The sequence below is a fragment of the Macrobrachium rosenbergii genome, chromosome 4 (assembly GCF_040412425.1).
Source record: "Macrobrachium rosenbergii isolate ZJJX-2024 chromosome 4, ASM4041242v1, whole genome shotgun sequence".
Lineage (NCBI taxonomy): Eukaryota > Metazoa > Arthropoda > Malacostraca > Decapoda > Palaemonidae > Macrobrachium > Macrobrachium rosenbergii.
In genome coordinates this window covers 48,332,454-48,356,075 of record NC_089744.1, presented here as the reverse complement: position 1 = coordinate 48,356,075, position 23,622 = coordinate 48,332,454, and the positions used below count along the sequence as shown (strand labels likewise).

Below are 23,622 nucleotides of genomic sequence, written 5' to 3'. Positions count from 1 at the left end.
GTCGACCAACCACATATGTACATGTATTCTGTACCTATCATATATTATCCATCATATATCCTAAGTATGACTAGCCTACATATACATTTTATATTATCCAAAAAATGTGCATGTATAGTACCTATTTTTACGTTTAGCATATGAAATCTTATCATGCTTGAACTCCTTGATTAATACTTACTTTTATTACTGTATTTAACATTTTTATTGTAGGCATTCAAACCATATGTCTGGTCTGTTTACATTTTCTTATCCGCCATTTGCATTGCCAATCGGCTACACATATGACGTATTATTTACTTTTGTTTATTTATAGGTTTGAATTAAATACATACCGTATTTGACGGCGTATAAGACGCACTTTTTTAACAAAAAAAAAAAATGGCCTAAAAAATCCCCCTGCGTCCTATGTACATAATGTAGGCTCAAAATTTAAGAATTTTGGCCGAAATTATACATGAAATGTCACGTAGATGTTGTAGCCTAGCGTAAAATTCGTTGTTATCCTAATAACCTATTAAAAAACAAAGTTTATTATAATTATTTATCATTATCACACTTACCATCACCGCAATTACTACTGCTAGTATTATAATCAATATCTACGTTGTTATTATCGATATTTTCATTAAAATGTTAATATCATTATCGTCGTCTACAGCGGATCGCCGCACTCCACATTTATAGATATAAACAGTACGTGTGCTGCCACCTATTGGTGATTATCTCGAGAGCTTTACGGATAACAAGGCTTTTTTCAGTTGCTAGTTGGCAATTCCTGCTAACATTCTCTTTACGCATAACAACATGGCTTCAATCAATTGGTGGTTGACAATTCCTGCTACCATTCTCTTTAGGCATAATAACAAGGCTTCGTTGAGTTGATACTTCGTAACTCGTGCTAGCATTCTCTTTTAAGAATAATAACATGGCTTTGTTCAGTTGCTCACGAGACTCGAGCTGTTACATAGGAAACATTTCTATTTATTGAATTTTACCCCTTGATTGCATACTTTTATAATATATAATGGATATATATAACATATATTACCGTAGGTAACATCTTTATTAATGTTTTTGTTGATTCTGGCGGTAAGAAACAATGTTTACAAATGAATGTGTTGGATCTATTGGTAAACCTATGAGGTAGCTTTCAGCAGCAGACGAAACATTCGATCGTAGTAAATGGCTGATTGTATAATACATATTTTGATAAATATAAATATGGTAAATAACTTTATTAATTTTTTTGTTGATTTTGTTGGTAAGAAACAATATGCATATGATAACCTAATACTACAGTTTTTACTTACCAAATTCATATGAGCATAGGCTAGGAAACCTTATTTTTTTCCCCTCGGTGTCCTGCTGAAATTGGGGTGCGTCCTATGCAGACATGCGTATTATAAGCCATCAAATACAGTAATTTGTTATCACATCTGATTTATTTGCAAAAAATAGAAATACAAAATAAATTACAAAAATATGAATCTTTTACCATTTTCGAACGACACAAACACACAATGCTGCCGAAAGCTGAGCATCTCTCGGATATGAGCGCTGCGGTAGTAGAAAAAAAAAGTATCGTCGTCGCGAGCTCGGCGTATTTTAGCAAAATATAAAATTAAATATTATTATATATATTATTATATTGTCGTAAAGTCGGTCAGTCATTAGTCGCATAGGTCGTAAGTCGACGACTACCTGTATATGCAATTGGATACAATGTAGTAAAGCATAACTTTTTAAAAGATCCCTGAAAAAGGTGCACATTCGTTATGTTGATATTTGTATAATACTGTTAATATGTGAATAGAGTTTAGTATAATGTAGGCTAGGCCACCGTATATGTAGCCTATACGATATACCATAGCGTAGGCCAAAAGACAATAATGAATGTAAAAAATGGAACAGGAAAAGCATGCTTGTGTTTACAAACACCTCCAGTTTGTTGAGGCAGCAAACTGTGCCACCAAATCAAAGCGGCCAGCGAGCGAGTTAGAGCAGCGACCCGGAAAATTTGAAAATTAGTGCGGAAACAGAAATTACTGTAGCCGAAATTTGTGCCGGATTACTGATTGTTCTGGACTACTGATTGCCGGATTAGTGATGGTCAACCTGTAATATTTTCTCTGTGTTGCTTTGATCGTTTTACAATTTGCTATATACCAAAGTCATCGCAATTTAGTGTACAATACAAAGAAACAAAAAATAACTTGTTAGCTTTAACCGTTTTGCTCACAGCGCGATTTGTATACAATTATATATAAAAATTTTTTTGCACTGTCATATATTTCAATATTTATATATGATAATGATATTTTTTTTCATTTCTGATAGTTGCATACTAAACTTCAGGCAATGACAAAAAAAAGGAGCCAAAAGTGAACTCTTAATCTTAAAAACTAAGCATGCTGTGATTTTTTGAAAAAAACTTTTTTTTCCGCTTCGGCGCTAACTCCCGTACGCCGCTGGCATACGACAGACACTTTTGTAAATAGAGGCTCAGCGTTTAAGGGTTAATGAAAAATTAATATTATGTTATCCCAAATGTTATTTCTACCATAATTACACTACCATTAAAATTTCTGAAAGGTTACCGAAAGATAAAGGTTGCTGTGAGCGCAACCATAACTCGATGTTTACATTTTGTCAGCTGGCCTCGCATAGATAAAAATTGATTTCATTGATTTGGAATTATTCCTTGAATAGGCTATTTATTATGAAGATATGCCAATAATATATAAGGTAAAAAGGGTTTTATTACCTTTATTATCTAATTCATAATGGGAATCTTTTCATGTATGTCGTGTTTATCACACCTAGGCTGAGGATAGCCTACCGGTAAACAACACTAAGACACGTAAAAAATACTGCTTCATTTTACCAGACAACCTCCCCCCATTAGTCCATTAAAGTGAGGTTTCACCGTACTTGAGTATGTACCAATGTCACCCCTATCTACATTAACAGAAAACGGTAAGACCTGAATACTACTCTATGAAAGAAAATGTACGTGCCTGAATATAGGGATAATTTGATTGGTTTTCACCTTGGTAAGAGTACAATAACAGTTGTAGGAGTGTTCACGCAAAACAGTAAGCCATATATTTTTAAGGGTGCTGTAATGTTGTAAGTTTACTTTGAAATGATGATAAAGTGTTTTAGGATGGTGGTTTAAGGTATGGTATGTGAACTATTAAAATAGGCAGTTGTAAGCATTTTTAGATGGGGGTTCCAACTTATCGCTAGCGGTTGTGGTCCATAAACCCCGCGAATACTGGGGTTTGACTACATATATACAGTATATATATATATATATATATATATATATATATATATATATATATATATACTGTATGTATGTATGTATATATACATGTATACTGTATATATATATTTATATTCGCAGTTCCGGATTTGAGAGAGAGTTGAGTATACCTTAGTTTAACCAGACCACTGAGCTGGTTAACAGCTCTCCTAGGGCTGGCCCGAAGGATTAGACTTATTTTACGTGGCTAAGAACCAATTGGTTACCAGCAACGGGACCTACAGCTTTTTGTGGGATCCGAACCACATTGTACCGAGAAATGAATTTCTATCACCAGAAATAAATTCCTCTAATTCTTCATTGGCTGGCCGGAGACTCGAACTCGGGCCTAGCAGAGTGCTAGCCGAGAACTCTACCGACTCGTCCAACGAGGAAACTGGTCCAGCTTCACCTATTCTGGAATTACTTTGTGGAACATATACACATTATTCACGGAAAATTCGCCTATTTGCGGTATTTTTCACAGAGAAATATTCACAAATTACTATATTTTCATAACTAAATGCACTTTGTGTGATAAAAATATGAAAATAATTAGGTATAAGCCTTTTTAGAGGGATTTTTGGTGTTTTAAACTATCAAAATAGGCAGAGTCCATTTTTGGTGTTTTAAACTATCAAAATAAGCAGAGTCCCCATATAAGTAAAGGACCAAGGGTTTGTATTTGTGTAGGAACAAATCGCATTTTTTAAAAGTGAAATGCATTTTTCCTAACATACAAACCCGAGGTCCTTTACTCAGGTTACCCACCTCAGCCTCCCCACAATCTACCCTAGGCCAGAAAGCAAAGTGAATGCGTGACGCCAGGCAGGGGGTTAGCTTGGGTCCCCGACTGCAACCACCCAACTACCCGGCCGGTAGTTGTAGCACCGCCTTGTTAAGTCTTTAGCGGCCAGTTCAGCTTTCACCGAAAGTAACCCCATATAAGTAAAGGACCTTGGGTTGTATGTTAGGAAAAATGCATTTTACTTTTAAAAAATGCTATTTTACAGTACCAATTGTCAAATATAATATTAATTTTAATAAGATTAGATAACATTAATTAATAAAAATAATCATTCTCTCTCTCTCTCTCTCTCTCTCTCTCTCTCTCTCTCTCTCTCTCTTTTACTGAGATGAGAGAAATTTTATGCATATGTATGTTTATTTGTTTTGTATGATAAATAAATGATTTACTAATTTTCAAATATTAATATTAGTGTACTAAACACAGCAGAATATCAATTCATTTAACCCTTTCCTATCTGTATAGTTATCACATCACTGAGGGTACATGAGTCCCAATGTGTCTGGGAGCGCTTGATAGTGCAAAAAAATAATTATTTCGAAAATTCAGCAAAAATAGAAATTTTATGCCAACAACGTTCATTTTTGCTGTCCTTTTTTTCTAAATGTTTATATTTTATGGTGGAATAGTCAGAATAAGAGTCCCAACCCTCTAAATACGAAAAAATGTGAGTTATTTAAAAAAAAAAAAAATTTTTTTCTTATTTTTATATTTTCGTTCATAATCCAAAAACTATGAAAGTCAGGCGAATGAATTATTTTTTATGAGAAAGCCAACAAAATTCCCTAAATATCGACACATAAAACAATGGAAAATGAATAAGTCCAGTTGGTGAAAAATTTGATAGAAAAGAGGGTGAGAAACAAGAGCGCTCTACCTGACCTATGGTGAGAATTATCGCTAGAAAATTTTTTTTTGAAGAGCCCTATGTCGGTTATTTTTCTTAGAAATTACTTTGTAAATATACGAAAATGTAGAGGAAAAGTTGAAGAATAAAGGGAAAGTCAAGAAAAATGGCTTTGGTAACAGCAACAGTTTCATTTTGACGTTATAAGTTGATCGAAACAAAAAAAAATGTTACAGTTGTCAACATTATCGTTCGTAGCTCAAAAGCTATAAGAGTTAGGCGAATGAAATATTTTTTATGAGAAAGCCAACACAGTTCTCTAAATATTGACATATAAAACAATGAAACTGAATAAGTCCAGTTGGTGAAAAAATTGATAGAAAAGAGGGTAAGAAACAGAGCGCTCTGCCCAGCGTATGGTGAGAATTATCGCTACAAAAAAATCTTTTTTGAAGAGCCCTATCTCGGTTATTTTTCATAGAAATTACTTTGTAAATATACGAAAATGTAGAGGAAAAGTTAAAGAATAAAGTGAGATTTAAGAAAAATAGCTTTGGTAATGGCAACAGTATCATTTTGACGTTATAAGTTGATCAACGAAAAAAAAAAGTTACCATTGTCAACATTATTGTTCGTAGCTCAAAAACTATAACAGTTAGGCGAATGAATTATTTTTTATGAGGAAGCCAACAAAATTCTCTAAATATCGACATATAAAAGAATGAAAAACGAATAAGTCCAGTTGGTGAAAAATTGATAGAAAAGAGGGTAAGAAACAGAGCGCGCTACCCGGCATACGGTGAAAATTATCGCTAGAAATTTTTTTTTGAAGAGCCCTAGCTCGGATATTTTTCATAGATATTACTTTGTAAATATACAGAAATGTAGAGGAAAGGTTGAGGAATAAAGTGAGAGTCAAGAAAAATGGCTTTGGTAACGGCAACAGTTTCATTTTGACGTTATAAGCTGTTTGAAACGAAAAAAAATGTTACAGTTGTCAACATTATCGTTCGTAGCTCAAAAGCTATAACAGTTAGGCGAATGAATTATTTTTTATGAGAAAGCCAACAAAATTCTCTAAATATCGATATATATAATAATGAAAAATGAGATTCAGAGCCCTGCCTAAAATCCAGACGTCTCTTATGTGATGCACTAACGCGTTTTCTGCTAGTTTTACCGTAAAAACTTTGCGAAAGCATGTTGGAAACTGTTCTCTATTGACGTCACTGTATGTAAACAACCACACGTGTTTACCCAACCTCGCACACATGGTCTCTGACAGAAGTGTGGCCTGACAGACCTGCGTGGGTGGGATCAGCTGATGTCATTGTGAGAATTTTACTACGCCATGGATTTGCGCATGCACAGTACAGGAACTAAAAAATTTATAGAAAAAGAGGGTACAAAACAGAATGTTTCCAATAATGTAATCTTACATTTTATAAAAAAAAAATGTAAGATACGAGAGAGAAGCGTGGGTAGGATCAGCTGATTTCATTGTGAGAAATTTACTATGCCAGGGATATGCGCAGTATAGGAACTGCTTGGCTGGCGTATTGATGCCTGAGTTACACGGTCCAAGGTATGCTTTAGCCTATGGAAGCCACCAACTGTCCGAAAATAAAAAAATTTACCCCTACCACACGTACGAAAAATTTTGGTAAATTTTACTTAAAATTACGTCAGTCAGAAAAGAAGGGGGTAAGGGTGATATTGCGTAATATTACGTCAGTTGGATAGGAAAGTGTTAAGGAAATATAGTGAATTAGTAAAATTTTTGTTCAATGTAAATTCTGCTTCTGCTTTTGGAACGAGCAGTGTTGTAACCTGTCAGTTATATTAGTTATCTTGACATACTGACTGCAAGGGTACAAGATGTCTAATCTAAAATATGTTCTTTGTATTTGATATCTCTCTCTCTCTCTCTCACTGAGATTGATTTTTATGCATATGTAACATTTGCATATTTGTTTTGTATACAGTAGTGTAGTTTTATAGATAACATGACTACTTTGTTATTAATTTTTTTCATAGTTTCCATGATATAATTACAACTTTTTGGATTTGTATGGTAAATTATTAAAAATTTTAAACATACATACCATTCCCAGTCTTTTTCTCAGATTCTTCAGAGTGAGGGGGTTGCAAGTACCTGTCAGTTAACTTGACATATTGACCGAGACAATGTAGGGGAAGTAATGTTGCCCACAGATGGTCAAGGATCCTGAAAAAATAATCTCTCTCTCTCTCTCTCTCTCTCTCTCTCTCTCTCTCTCTCTCTCTGTGTGTGTGTGTGTGTGTGTGTGTGTGTGTGTGCACAAATTATATCATATATGTTAAATCTGCAAAACAAAAACACTCAGATACTTAAAAACACCATGCATGTCCGAAGTAATCAGAATTTCTCAGATGAGTTTGTTCATAGAGATCTAAAAGATAGTGTATGGATATCTCGGTGTAGTACTGTTTATCAGAACAGCAATATTTACTCGTTTTCCGTTATGAACAGGCTTATTATCGCATCATCATACGAGGTAATGATAATTTCTTTAATTTTTACACATTCATATTTGTATTTCACGGTGTTAAAGGTCAGCTGGAATTAATGGCAGCAAATGTTGTGACACCTAGGGTAGGTTGACCAAATCTATATAAATCCGCAAGAGCGTTCTCTATGATATGCGGTGTAGCGCGATAACTTTGGCGGGAAAACACAAGTAACTGTATGTTTCTTGACGTTGCCCCCCCCCTCTCTCTCTCTCTCTCTCTCTCTCTCTCTCTCTCTCTCTCTCTCTCTCTCTCTCTCTCTCTCTCTCTCTCTCTCTCCATTGCTAAAACATACTATACAAATATAGTATCGCTCAATCTCTAAAAGAAAAGATAATGAAATGAGTAGTTCTACATATAGGCCTAGGCTTACACAACAGCAACTCGCTAAAACATACTATACAAATATAGTATTGCTCAATCTCTAAATAAAAAAAAAAAATAATGAAATAAGTAGCTCTACATATAGCCCTAGGCTTACACAACAGCAACTCTCTCTCTCATCATAACATTGCATTCGTTCCTTTATTGTTCCCCATGTTTTTCATTGGACATTGTTCAAATTTAACTCTTAATTTCATTATGGAAGATCGCGTTTCCGATTACGCAAGCATTCCGTTCATTGTGGTGTCATAAATTCATTTGTGTAAGGTTGCTTGGTAGGTTATGTCGAAAATATTTATTTTGCTCAGAACTGTCGCTGCAAATTGAAGCTTATTACTGCATTTAAATATCAATGATTTCAGAACTGTAGAATATGATTGAAAGTTATAGGAGGTCAAGCAAAAAGCAAACACATTGAGACTGAAGCTCCTCCCCCTTCTAAAGTTGCCAGATGTCGCATTAATTAGCAATATATGTCCGAAGATTTAAAAAAACTGTATCCTCACTTTCCTTGCCGAGTGTACATACATATTTTTAAGGGTAAAATGTGAAGATGACTGAAATATATATATATATATATATATATATATATATATATATATATATATATATATATATATATATATATATATATATATATATATATATATATATATATGTGTGTGTGTGTGTGTATATGTATATGTGTGTGTGTATATATGTATATATGTATATATATAAGGAGTTGCTGTTTTACATCCATAGAGTGTTTTTTATGTATATGGTAAATTGTGTTTTCCAGCAAGATTACAAGAGATGTCACGGAAGGCACTATATCTCCCCTTTCTAGTACATCTCTAATATATTTACCCATAAATATACTCAGTGATTGTTGCTGGTTTTAGTTCTCATCTTTTATGATAGTGTGTGAGCTGTAGTTGTAATTTTGCAAAATTAAGTACAAATAAATATTAGAACATGTATAACTCACTAAAGATACTACACTTCCCCATCTTAGTACAGTACATCTCAAATATTTTAACATGAATATTCTCAGGGATTGTTACTAATTTTAGTTCTTATCTGTTATGATATTTGTGACCTGTAATTCCAATATCATAGAAAGAAATTTTAAAAATAGTTAGAAGAACATGTATAGCTCGCTAAAATTATTGTATTTTTGAGTTGTCATGGAAAAGAGATCTTGCACAGGGTTGGAAATATTAACTTTCAACTTTCTAGGGAAGGTACAGGAAATAATTTGGAATTTTTTTTTTATATGCCATATGCATTTGCATATCTTCATCTTTCCATAGTGTGTTGTTGTTGTGTGTGTGTGTGTGTGTGTGTGTGTGTGTGTGTGTGTGTGTGTGTGTGTGTGTGGCCAGCCTTAAAGTTTGCCCAGCATGAGGGTGTCCTTAATGTATATTTTAGCTCGGCCCGTTAGGGTTAAACCATGCTGGCTTCTCCTGGATAGCGAGCTCTATCTTGCAAAGTCTGGGCCATTGTTTCTCTCCTCAACTGTTGATTGTAGGTATTCCTTGCTGTATCTGCGCCATTGGCTACCCCCTACAGTAACGTAACCTAATCTAAGAGTCCCCTATGGTACCTCACTACCATGTTTCAAGGTGGTTGCTTCTGGGGTGTCTAGGCCTTAGGCTTGCTCCTCATGCACATCTGCCCCTGTCCTTTCTGGCCATGCCCATCAATTGTTCTAGAACTTCTAAGAGGCATCAGTCAGACTCCTCTGATATTCCTGTCACGTTGAAGGGGAACTTGAGGAAAGAAGCAGACCTGTGGTTTGGGGACATGGTGTTCTTTGGTAATTGCCATGTCAGCCACCCTTCTAGTTTTATGCTTGTTGCTGTAGCCTTTGCTTTTGTTGTATTGCCTTTGAAGCTTCTGTTCCCTAAATTCTCAAACTTTAATTGGTGAACTGCTTGGAATCTCATTTTATGGGAACTTTTGTATGTGGCCAGTCATTGCATTTTGCTTGTGGTGAGGATGGTGACTCAGTATTATCTTTCTTTTCTGGATCATCTAGGAATGCTTCTCTCCAGTTCACTTTTATCCTTCAGATAGTTATTCGTGGCATTGAGCTTCACTGTGTTTTGTAAGAAAAGTTAATTTCTGAGACTCTTGAGGCCTCATGGGACTTTTTTTTTTGATGGTTTGGCCGTTTATGATGGATATTGATTTTCCAGTAGCTGTGTTACGATGAGCTTCAGGTTTTTTTGTGCCTTCTCCATACAGTCATTATCTTTCTTTAGATCAGGTGCCATCAAGATCACAGCCTCCTCAGCATGAACTTTTACCAGTATGTGGTACTGGCTAATAAACAATCAACTCTTGTCTCCAAGTTGTATCTGCCAGTTGCTGCTTAGGAAACAGTTCCCTCTTGCTTCTAAGAAATCCTCTGCTTTGTTCCTGATAATCCTTTCCAACGAAGTCGTGAGTAATCAAAAGCTAGTTCTCGTGACAAAAGTGGTTAGGTATGGGGTCTGCCATCCACTTTGCGCTCTTTAGTTAGACATGTGCCTTCAAGGATTTGGAGAATAACGTTTGCTGGTGCAAAGCCTGGGTTACTGAATATCCTCACTTGGCTACTGCTTTGTCAAGCCATCCCCAGGAGGAAATGGTCCCTTGGTGATAATATGATCCCCATGCTGCAAGAATTGCTATCAAGGTTTCGCCAGTTCTCATGGTTGTCCGTTGGGTCTTTCACATACCAGGTATATTGAGATCATGGAGCCTGATCCATAACTCCTCTAACCCAACTGTACCTTTTCCATTTAGGAAGCTTGTTGTTGCTACATTTGTTTGTTTGCCAAGGGTCTTTATTACCTTGGATGACCTGAGAGATGCATTCTTCCATGTCCCCTTACCCCAGCAAGCTCCAATGGCTTTCTGGAGCCCTTGGGCTTATTGTCCAGAGTAAGTTGGACACATTGCCATCCTCCATGTTAATTTTCCTGAGTTTGATTCAAATGAAGCACTGGCTTGATCTTTGGAGGCTTGGGTCCCTCCTCAGGCTTTATTTTAGTCTTGTCAGAAGTCTTGCCCTTTGGCCAGACCTTAGTGCATGACCATTGCACAATCACATTTTCTTAGAGGATGGCTTCCAGTGTAGAAATCGAGATCCCTCTTGACTATTGGAATCTAGGACATAACCAATTCTTTGTGGTCCCCTATAGTGGCCTGCTGTGACAAGTCTCACTGTGCTAGGATCTCTATGTGCTTTTGCTCTTGATTTCAGGACAGGAAGTCCACTTATTTAGTGTCAGATTCTTGAGATCAAGACCAGAAGCAATTTTGCAGGTGCTCCAACTTCCTCAAGCATTGGTCTTTGCCTATGAGTCGTAATCGTCGTCTTTCGACCTAATTAGTCCCACTGTTTAGCAGGGTCAGCCGCTCCAGTCAGCTTTCTCCATCTATTTCTATTCCTTGCATTTTCCTTCCCCTAAGGGTGATTACTGTCTTTTCAGTGATTCAATGGTCAGGGAATCTACGTTGATATCTTTCCCTCTTAAGTCCAAATTGTTCAAGATCAAGTTTGCCAATTGCGCGGTTGAGATGTATTCTTCTATGGAAGGTTCCTGTGACACACTTTTGCATCTTGCTTAGGGGACTGACTTTAGGTGTAATAAGTTCTTTTCTAATATGGTTTTTTTAATACAAAAGGTATAGTAAGTTTCTTCTGGTACGATTTCTTTAATATGACATGTGCAATCACTCTAGTTACAGATTTGTAGAACACTTTTGGTAGACCTGTTACTCTGTGACTAAACCCAGGTATTCCTGTGCTGTCTGCAGCAACTGACCTTAGTGGCATGGGTCTTTTGTGTGTGTATGCCTATTCAGTGCCCTTCCAACTCCCTGTGGAATCAAGAAGGGCAAGGGTTGCACAGCTCTACTAACTGGTATTGAGAACATGGGCTTCTGTGGAGAGTTCCCATGACTTACCTCAGTGCTGCAACTCCACCTCCTCCCCGTGGAGTCAAGAAGGGCCATGGTCAGATTGTTGTAAATACTGACTGTATATTGGGACCTCTATGGAGAGTTAATATGACACTTCCTTGCCTCAGTTGTTTGAGGGTTGAGTAAAGACCAATTTTCTGCATGCTCCACAAGTTCTTTCGGTGGTGTGTCTTACCTTTCTTGGACCATGCAGCTGCAGCCTAGTTACAGATACATAGAAGTCCTTTGTGAGACCTGTTGCCACATCACTTAATATTCTCAATCCAGTCATCAGAAAGTGACCTCACTGTCGCTCGATGGACCGGAGTTCAATTCCCGCGGCCGGCTGATGAAGAGTTAGAGGAATGTATTTCTGGTGATAGAAATTCATTTCTCGCTATAATGTGGTTCGGATTCCACAATAAGCTGTAGGTCCCGTTGCTAAGTAACCAATTGGTTCTTAGCCACGTAAAATAAGTCTAATCCTTCGGGCCAGCCCTAGGAGAGCTGTTAATCAGCTCAGTGATCTGGTAAAACTAAGGTATACTTTTTTTTTTTGGCTATAAATGTAATGTCAAGATTCAGGCTTGATCTAATTAGGATTACTCGCATATCATTTGTTCTCTTTACATGGCTGCCAGTAAGTTTTCAAACCCTGTCAAACATCAGTAGGCTTCAATGGCTCCAGCAGGAGTGCATCCTCTGCCTCCCTGGGCACATTATGGGTTTCACAGGTTTCTTCTTGTCAGAGATGCAAGTTTCATCCTCACCCTCGGTCACAGCTTCTTAGGTTGTAGGGTTTTCTAGTTTGGCTTTGATTAGCAGAGTTTTTTGGGAATGTCTGTGGTTGCCACTTCCTGCAACTCTGTTGCCATGATTTAAGTACAACTGGCTAGGATTTGTTGCTTAGAATAGCAGCCTCTCTCATCTCGTCAAGACCATCTGTTAGTCATGATTTGCCAAGCGCTCTTATCTGTTGAGATTCTTGCACTGCCAGTATTTAGTCACTATGCTGCAGCACCGCCGTATTTAATGGAGTAATCAATGTCATAGTTGTTTTTTTACTTTAGTAATTTGTAAATAAAATGCCAATGGATTTATAGGTATGGGTATGACCTTGGTTCTGCATTATGGTTGATCCTATGATTCTTTGTTGGTATGTCACTTTTCATCGGAACCTTTCAAGCCATGTATAGCGCTCTCTCTCTCTCTCTCTCTCTCTCTCTCTCTCTCTCTCTCTCTCTCTCTCTCTCTCTCTCTCTCTCTCTCTCATATGTTTATGAAACTTTACAAAACATATGCATCTCGTACCTCAGTGAGAGAGAGAGAGAGAGAGAGAAAGAAAGAAAGATATACAACTCACCCTTCTGGTAGTATACGCAAAGCATCTCAGCTACAAGCTTTGTGATTGGCTATTTCCAACCCTTCCAGCCAACTGTCTTCATGGAGAGAGCGGGTTTGCTACAAGGTCTGTGATTTGCTTCTTCCAACTCCTCTAGCAAATAGTGTGTTGTCATGGGGCCTACGTCAAAGCAGTAAAAAAAATTGTAATGTACATATGCATGTGCTCATTCGATGATGGCTTTGTGAACTTCCAGGAGTTTTTACGTAATGATGCAGTGATTCATATTTCATTAAAGGATATATATGGGGATATATACAGTACCAAGAGAGAGAGAGAGAGAGAGAAATAATATTTGAAAATAAGTAAATTATTTTTTGTATAAAAAATGCATTTATGATACAGTAATTCATATTTCATTAAGAGAGAGAGAGATATGGCAGGTTGCCTTGCATTAAATATCAAAAGTGTATTAAAAAAAAATACATTTTATCGATATTTTGGTGTGTTTACATTAATATTAATATTTGAAAATTAGTATATCATTTTTTATCATTAAAAAAATGTATTTATTATGCAGTAATTCTTATTTCATTAAGAGAGAGAGTGAACAAAAATACAGTAGCATGTTGTCATGGAGAGAGAGAGAGAGAGAGAGAGAGAGAGAGAGAGAGAGAGAGAGAGAGAGAGAGAGAGAGAGAGAGAGAGAGAGAGAGAAAGGGGGAGAAGGTAAAGTGATATTATGTTTGAAGCAGTAAAAGCAATTACAAATGTGGGGATGATAATTCTTTTATACATATTATGTTGTTAGTAGATCAGTATAGTGACCCAGTATAATGGATTCCGTAAGTGAAATAACATTTTGTTGATATTTTGCTGAGTTTTTTTCATTAAAGGATATGTATACTGAGAGAGGGGTTGAATTGAGGTATGTTTACATAGTAAGCTGTTTTGTGCTTTTGAGGTTTTTTTAACATATTAATATTTTGCTATTTACATTAATATCAATATTTGAAAATCAGTAAATAATTTTTTTTATCAGTAAATAAAACGTATTTAGTCACAAAAATAAAATTAAATTACAGTAATTAGTGAATGTTGCTCTACGAAAAAATCCACCAATTAGTGAATTTTCCGCGATTAACTGAAGGCGCGAATGTTGATCCGTGGCTTAGGGGGGGCCCACTGCACTGTGGTGACTGTCCATTTTATCCAGACATTACTGTGGTGACTGTCTCGTTTATCAAGGTATTACTGTGCTGACTGTTCTTTTATCCAGGTGGTATTACTTTACTGACTGTCCCATTTATCCAGGTATTACTGTTCTGTGTCCCTGTCATCCAAAGATTACTGTACTGACTGTCCCTTTTATCCAGGTATTACTGTGATGAATATCCCTTTTATCAGTGTATTACTGTGGTGACTGTCTAAACCTTTATATAGAATTATTAATCATAGGAAAGAAAAGCATTTTCAATAATATATTTATATGGTATTGAGTACAGTCGACTCCTGGGATTCGCAGGGGATAGGGACCACAACCCTTGCGAATAGCTAAAATTTGCAAATACTTGACACCCCTGTAAAAATACTTATAACTACCTATTTTGATGGTTCAAATACTAAAAAAAACCTCCTTGATTCAGAATTATTAATCATAGGAAAGAAAAGCATTTGCAATAATATATTTCTATGGTATTGAGTACTTGAGTACTGTCGACCCCCGGGATTCACGGGGCATAGGGAACACACACCTGAATAGCTAAAATCTGCGAATACTTGACACCCCTTTAAAAATGCTTATAATTACCTAATTTGATAGTTCAAATTGAAAAAAAAAAAAACTAAAAATGCTGATACCTGAGTATTTTAATAGTTTTATTTTGGAAAATGTATTGAGTCACAAAAATATGAAAATACAGTAATTAGTGAATATTTCCCTATGAAAAATTCAGCGAATAATGTGGACATACTGTACGTTCGACAGAAAAATTCACGAATAGGGAAAGCTGGAATCCAGAACCATGAATATGCGCGGTCCACTGTACATGAAATGAGGCATGATAAACCAGTAAAGTTTATTTACATGTGAAATGAGATATGATAAACTTGTAAAGTTTATATACCGCATAAGTTACAAAGGGAAGGGGAAGGCGGGTATGGGTTTGAAACCTACCCTATTATCTGAGTTGGGTCAAATGATTGCCACATGCCAAATTTTGTTCAAGCGGTTCGGATTTCTAGAGTGCACAAACATTCACTTTGAAATGAATATATATATATATATATATATATATATATATATATATATATATATATATATATATATATATATATATATATATATATATATATATATATATATATATATGACTTTTATCACATCACTGTGATTCATATACAATCAGTAAGCTACAAACGTCCTTTAATATCCAATTAGCTCTACCTCGAAAATAATATATTTTCATATACAGTATGTTACCGAAGGGGAATTTTTTTAGTTGATAATAAGTTCGTCGTCCCGTGGGCTCGAACCAACGTAGGACAAGAACTCAGGACTACAGTGGACGCCTTTACCCACACGGCCAGCAAGTGAGGTATAAGTTGATATCGGCTCCCATATACAGATCCCCGTCGAACTCAGGTATTTGTATTTAGAGTCGATATCAGCCCACCTCTGCCATGCTGACAATGTAGTGCGTTTGTCGCACGCAGCCATATTATGACTTTTTATCACATCACCGTGATTCATATACAATCAGTAAGCTACAAACGTCCTTTAATATCCAATTCACTCTACCTTGGAAATATATTTTCATATACAATATTTTACCAAAGGGGAATTTTTTTAGTTGATATATATATATATATATATATATATATATATATATATATATATATATGTGTGTGTGTGTGTGTGTGTGTATAAATGTATGAGGTACAGTAATTAAAGGAAAGTTGCAAAACCTGGATGAAAAGTATAAAGTTCTGTTATAGGAACCAAAATAGTTATTCTAAGAGACATCATGTAATGGCCAAACTGTCATTTTAAAAAAAAGATGAGTTGAAAATACTTCATCATATAAGGATTTACAGTGAAGAAAATTGTGTACTAGAACCCCAACAGTGCATATGGAATTCCATTGGTTTCCAGTAAAAATTTTGAAGTCTTTGAACATGTGTTAACCCTTTCATATCTGTATAGTTATCACATCACTGAGGGTACATGAGCCCCGATGTGTCTGGGAGCGCTCGACAGTACGAAAAAATAATTATTTCGAAAATTCAGCAAAAATAGAAATTTCATGCCAACAACGTTCATTTTGCTGTCCTTTTTTTTCTAAATGTTTATATTTTATGGTGGAATAGTCAGAATAAGATTCCCAGCCTTCTTAAATACAAAAAAATGTGAGTTATTTAACGAAAAAAAAATTATTTTTATATTTTCGTTCGTAACCCAAAAACTATGAAAGTCAGACGAATGAATTATTTTTTATGAGAAAATGAAAGTCAGACGAATGAATTATTTTTATGAGAAAGCCAATAAAATTCCTTAAATATTGACATATAAAACAATGGAAAACGAATAAGTCCAGTTGGTGAAAAAATTGATGGAAAAGAGGGTGAGAAACAGAGCGCTCTGCCCGGCCTATGGTGAGAATTATCGCTAGAAAAATTTTTTTTTGAAGAGCCCTATCTCGGTTATTTTTCATAGAAATTACTTTGTAAATATACGAAAAAGTAGAGGAAAAGTTGAAGAATAAAGGGAAAGTCAAGAAAAATGGCTTTGGTAACGGCAACAGTTTCATTTTGACGTTATAAATTGATCGAAAACGAAAAAAAAAAAGTTACCGTTGTCAACATTATTGTTCGTAGCTCAAAACTATAACAGTTAGGCGAATGAATTATTTTTTATGAGAAAGCCAATAAAATTCCCTAAATATTGACATATAAAACAATGGAAAATGAATAAGTTCAGTTGGTGAAAAAATTGATAGAAAAGAGGGTGAGAAACAGAGCACTCTGCCCGGCCTATGGTGAGAATTATCGCTAGAAAAATTTTTTTTTGAAGAGTCCTATCTCGGTTATTTTTCATAGAAATTACTTTGTAAATATACGAAAAAGTAGAGGAAACGTTGAAGAATAAAGGGAACGTCAAGAAAAATGGCTTTGGTAACGGCAACAGTTTCATTTTGATGTTATAAATTGATCGAAACGAAAAAAAAAAGTTACCGTTGTCAACATTATTGTTCGTAGCTCAAAAACTATAACAGTTAGGCGAATGAATTATTTTTTATGAGAAAGCCAAGAAAATTCCCTAAATGTCGACATATAAAACAATGAAAAACGAATAAGTCCAGTTGGTGAAAAATTGATAGAAAAGTGGGTAAGAAACAGCGCACTGCCCGGCATACGGTGAGAATTATCGCTAGACATTTTTTTTGAAGAGCCCTAGCTCGGATTTTTTCATAGAAATTACTTTGTAAATATACAAAAATGTAGAGGAAAGGTTGAGGAATAAAGTGAGAGTCAAGAAAAATGGCTTTGGTAACAGCAACAGTTTCATTTTGACGTTATAAGCTGTTCGAAACAAAAAAAAAAATGTTACCGTTGTCAACATTATCGTCAGAGCTCAAAAGCTATAACAGTTAGGTGAATTAATTATTTTTATGAGAAAGCCAACAAAATGCTCTAAATATCGATATATATGATAATGAAAAATGAGATTCAGAGCCTTGCCTAAAATCCAGACGTCTCTTATGTGATGCACTAACGCGTTTTCCGCTAGTTTTACCGTAAAAACTTTGCGAAAGCATGTTGGAAACTGTTCTCGATTGACATCGCTGTATGTAAACAGCCACACGTGTTTACCCAACCTCGTACGCATGGTCTCTGACAGAAGTGTGGCCTGCCAGGCCTGCGTGGGTGGGATCAGCTGATGTCATTGTGAGAATTTTACTACGCCATGGATTTGCGCATGCACAGTAGAGGAACTAAAAAATTTATAGAAAATAGAGGATACGAAACAGAGTGTTTCCAATAATGTAATCCTACATTTTATAAAAAAAAAATGTAAGATACGAGAGAGACGTGGGTAGGATCAGCTGATTTCATTGTGAGAAATTTACTATGCCTGAGTTACACGGTCCAAGGTATGCTTTAGCCTATGGAAACCACCAACTGTCCGAAAATTAAAAAATTTACCCCTACCACACGTACGAAAAATGTTGGTAAATTTTACGTAAAATTACGTCAGTCAGAAAAGAAGGGGGTTAGGGAGTTATTGCGTAATATTACGTCAATTGGACAGGAATGGGTTAAAAGAGGTCAAAACTCTTGCATTAAGGTTGAATTTTTATAAATTTTCTTTGAAAATAAGGATTGATTTTGATATTTTAAGCAGAAATCTAGTTGGAAAACAAAGTTTAGTTGAAGTTTAGCTTAGTATTACAATTTAAGTAGTGCTAGAAAATTCTTCAGTATTGTGGTGATTTATTGTGTGTTGTCTTCACTTAATTTCTCTTTTTGCAGGCTGCTTCATTAGCCAAAAGGAGGCTGAGTTCTGGACGTTTTAAAGTTTGGGGATGTGAAATCATTGTTGATTGGGCAGATCCTCAAGAAGAGCCTGATGAAGATACCATGTCCAAGGTAATGTTATGGTTTGCTCATTTACTTTTATACATATACTTTAATTTTTTTCAGCTATTTCAAGTGTACTTTGTGACCAGCACTCACTTATTGGCCATTGCCACCCTTCAACTTTATCATGGTCACTATACTGGCAGTTTAACCCAGGTTAAATTGTCAAATTACCTTGACTACTTAATGTGTTGTGTGTTGCTTTATAGGTGTCACTGCAAAAATATTGGCTTGTCATTTGGTTTAATGGTAATGTTTACAGGAATAAGGGTTGGTCGTACTCTTACAGCAGTTCAGTTTATGACTTTTTACATAGTTCCTCGCTGGGTGAGCGGCTTCTGTTCTCAACTACCACTCTGTTGGTCGTGAGTTCGAATCTCCGAGCGGCCAGTGAAGAACAAGAGGAATTTGTTTCTGGTGATAGAAATTCATTTCTCGCTATAATGTGGTTCGGATTCCACAATAAGCTGTAGGTCCCGCTGCTAGGTAACCAGTTGGTTCTTAGCCACGTAAAAATGAATCTAATCCTTCGGGCCAGCCCTAGGAGAGCTGTTAATCAGCTCAGTGGTCTGGTTAAACTAAGATATACTTAACTTTTTTTTTATGACTTTACAAACCTCTAAACATAAATGGCCTCACTCCATTTGAAATAGACCCAGTTTTAACAACTTCATAGATATTGGAAGAAGAAAAAGTCAGTGCACATACACAAGGCAGATCCCACATTCCCTGCAAAGTGAAGCATTGTTCGTATGTGCAACTTCAAAGTCATTTTTGTTGCAGTACTTAAGTAGGATCAACTTTATTTCCTCAGGTTTTTGTTCTGTGCTAATCACTCTTACATTCATTCATGTGTGTATTTTTCTTAACTGGTGTTGTGCTAATTGTTCATTGAACTTGTAGCCTTGGGCTTGCTAATTGTTCATTAAATTTGTAGCCTTGGGCACTTTTGGTCCTATACTTACTGCCAGTAATTACAACGAAATGTAAAAGGGAAACTATTGACTGACTGAAAACTAAGACGCGAGTACTCACAGTACTGTCTATGTTACTGTGAGTACTTGCTGCTTAGTTTTCAGTCATTCATTACTTTCCCTTTTACATTTCATTGTAATTACTGGCTAGATTATTTTTGCACCCCTTCTTAGTTCTTATCAGGGATGGGTTATTTATTTGGTCAGTATTTGCCAATACCACTCGGTCTATAGTAATAGTTCCCTTCAGTTTTCCACTTCTGTCATAGGTGGGTATGATTGCCCAGTTTGGTTTTGCATATTTGTTGTGATTTTTGTGTACTTCCCCATACTATAGCTGGTCCACTTAAGGTAGATATTTAGGTGAGCCCTATGCCTACGAGACGTTTGTTTGGCGGCCTCTGATTGTCTGGTACCAGGAGGTCGGCGGCTCCCTCAGCTTCTCATATTTTCGTCTGTAGCTTAGAAAACTAGCAATATGTTTATATTTCTTCTTTTATCTCACATTTTGCACAAGATAGGAAAGTTTTGGTCATACCATAGGATTCGGTATTCATTGTGCAACTAAATCACGATTTCCTGAAATCAATGAGATAAAACCCAAAGGAATTACGAGTAAAAGTGAAGAAATAAGCATTTAAGTCTTTATACCTATTTTTACTTTCCAGATTTTGCATCATTCATGCGATCAAGATAAAATAAAATGTGTTTTTATACAATAAAATCACCCTGAATACGCTGGTGCTTTCAGATTTTAGATGTGTGAAGAGAAAATTAAGAATATGTCTAAATTATGTTGCATCTGTACTTGACTCAGTTTGCTGAGAGACTGTGATCTGCAAGACACCATTGGTCCTCTCAGTTGCCAATTAGCGTTATGAGAATTTTGCAGTTTCGACAATATTTACCATATTATGTTATGACATTTTCTGTAAATAAATGCATGGAATTCCCAGTATGACTGTCAAACATTTTCACTCCAATATTATTTATGTCTGTATGTCTGGACATAACTGATAAGAAAAAAAAATCAGATAGATGCATTTGGTATCGTTGGTTGTTTATACATAGGTGGGCCGCAGGAAATTCAGTCCAGGGAAGAATTTAAATCTACGGACAAAATGTGTAAGATTTTCATTCCATTTTGTTCATATACAGTAGACAGCCTAATGACATAGCAATGTAAGCATACTGTATATGATTTTCTTTTGAATTTCCATTCTTTTTGTTTAAATAGATAAAGCTATAACAGTCTTCTGATGATTAGTTAAATGATTCAAGAATAATGAATCACCTCAGTAGTAAACTGAGCAAATGTTTCCTCAACATTGTTGTATACGGAATTAGAAAAACAAAAAATGTTTATCAAATGTAACGTGTATATAAGCGAAATAAACACTCTGGTGTAAGAATAGCTCCTAAATATCATACATCCATCCATCCATTCAAGCAAATTCTGAAAAAGACAGAATTTTATATTTGTTACATCGCCAATAGATTTTATGGTAAGAAATAAGATGATGTACTTTCTTTTATTGAATGAACATACGAAAACCGTAAGCATTTGATGTTATTAATCAGCGAAACAAGCAGCCATAATAATGAACTGATAATTATGTAGGCCTGTTACTTATCATGTAGCCTACAGTATGCAAATTTCACACCCAGACTAAACTGAGGCTAACACATCCAGATGCATCCTTTGTTTTTTTTTTTTTTTTTTTTTACAGGTATTTCGACATTCCGACATATATGATATTGGAGTTAAAGTGTTCGACAGTAATAAGGGAATTCTGTGCATTTATTTACAGAAAATGTAATGACATATTAATACAGTAAATATTGTTGAAACCGCAAAATACTCATATTGCTAATTGGCAACCGAGAGGACCAATGGTGTCTTGCAGATCACCGTCTCTTGGCATACTGAGTCAAGCACAGATGCAACATAATTAGACTTATTCTTAGTTTTCTCCACACGTATTACACACATCTAAAATCCGAAAGCACCAGATTATTCAGGGTGAATTTGCTGTATTAAAAAACAAGTTTTATTTTATCTTGATCACATGAATGATGAAAAATCTGATAAGTAAAAACAGGTATAAAGAATGATATGCTTCTCTCTTCACTTTTACTTGTAATTCCTTTGGGTTTTATCTTATTGATCTTATTGATTTCAGGATATTGTAATTTAATTGTACAATCAATACCGAATCCTATGGTATGACCAAAATTTTAATACCGTGTGCAAAATGTGAGATAAATGAAGAAATATAAACATATTGCTAGTTTTCTAATCTACAGATAAAAATAAACACTGAGCGATCCGCCCACCTCCTGGTACCAGCCGATCAAAGGCAGCCAAATAAACGTCTTGTAGGCATAGGGCTCATACAAGAATATACCTTAAGTGAACCAGCTATAGTACTAGCATCACCTTCAAGGAACAATATTAATGTAACCATGCTGCAGTCTACTTGTGTAGGTAGGAGTGGGACATTCTCCAGTTCTTTTATGTCCCTTTTGGAGAAAAACCTGTATTTGCTATGCATAAGTAAAGGTATCAATTCTTTCTCTCAAAAAAGTGTTGATCAGTAGGTCTTTACAATACAGGCAGTCCCCAGTTATTAGGCCTCTGGTTATCGGCTGGGGTTCTGTTGCCGACAGCATGGCGATAACCAAAAATCGGCGATAATAGCGCCGATCCCTGGTTACTGGCGCAGATGATAACCAGGGATCAGCGCCGATAACAGGAGATTGGTGTTGAAAATCCTGGTATCGTCGTCACTAGACAAGCGCCCTAAAACCAGATCACCGATAACTGGGGACTGCCTGTAATGGCATGTATATAAACATAATGCTAACAGATCCACTGTGGAGGAGTCCTTGAACTATTCTTCCAATCATGCCACGACCACAGCTCTCAAGCCTTGAGCCCAGTCTGTTGCGGCTTCCTTTGCAGTTTATACAATACAGTAATAGGCTGAACCAAGAACATTTTCATGTAAATTCGGTGAGTTACACCACAGTATTAGTATAGGATGTACGGTACAGGCAGCTGCCAGTTAACAGCGGGGGTTCTGTTCCCGGCCGAGAGCCGATACTCGAAAATTGTTGATAATTATGGTAATACATGGCGTTTACAATGTCGTAAGCACCAATAAACCGCTTATCGGTGCCAATAAACCACTTGCTGAAGCCAGTGAACCGTTTACCAACGCCGAAAATTGCTCACCGTCGCTGGAAATTGCGTTAATGTCGTTAGCCAAGTGCCGTAAACCGAAACCCCGATAACCAGGGGCTGCCTCTGTTAATATTGTAGCAAAAATGATTAAAATTGTGTAATTGTTATTGTTTATGTTGTGAGGAAATTGCAGCTTCCATGGCAGTCCTCTGAATGTCTCTCTATTGAATGTCTATTGACTTTCCCTATCATTCTTGCATTGTGTATTGTTATCTTATCCCCTTTTAATAAAGTTAATATCAAATAATAAAATGTAATAAGAATAAGTAAGTCAATTTTAGTGGATTATATATTGACAAGTTTTCCACCAGTGATATACAATAGCTGAAGCTCTAGTAGCATATGGATTTCTGTCTTATTTGCTCCACCTGTGTCTCTTGTTCTGTGCAGTATAATGTTATTCCATGATGATAATGTTGATATCTGGTGATAGAATATAATAATAAAATAATGTAAATCACCAAATATGGTGCATTATATGTTTACACATATTTTCCACCTGTGATATGAAGTAGCTGAAGCCTTAGTAGCTTATACAGTAACATGCTTTAGACTGTATAAGGATTTCATAAGTTTTATTAGGC

At 35.8% G+C, this 23,622-nt stretch overlaps 1 protein-coding gene across 38 annotated transcripts in view; it reads left to right on the top strand.

Annotated features, from left to right (window-relative positions):
- Nucleotides 1–23,622, top strand: part of LOC136834094 (heterogeneous nuclear ribonucleoprotein R-like) — a 711,768-nt gene that overhangs the window by 486,625 nt on the left and 201,521 nt on the right. For all 38 annotated transcript variants that reach the window (XR_010851700.1, XR_010851697.1, XM_067096389.1 and 35 more), the window contains one exon: nucleotides 18,710–18,826. Coding sequence is in view for 36 of the 38 variants with exons in the window: in XM_067096389.1 (XP_066952490.1) it covers nucleotides 18,710–18,826 (117 nt within the window). In the remaining 2 variants the exon portion in view is untranslated. The remainder of the gene's footprint in view (nucleotides 1–18,709; nucleotides 18,827–23,622) is intronic.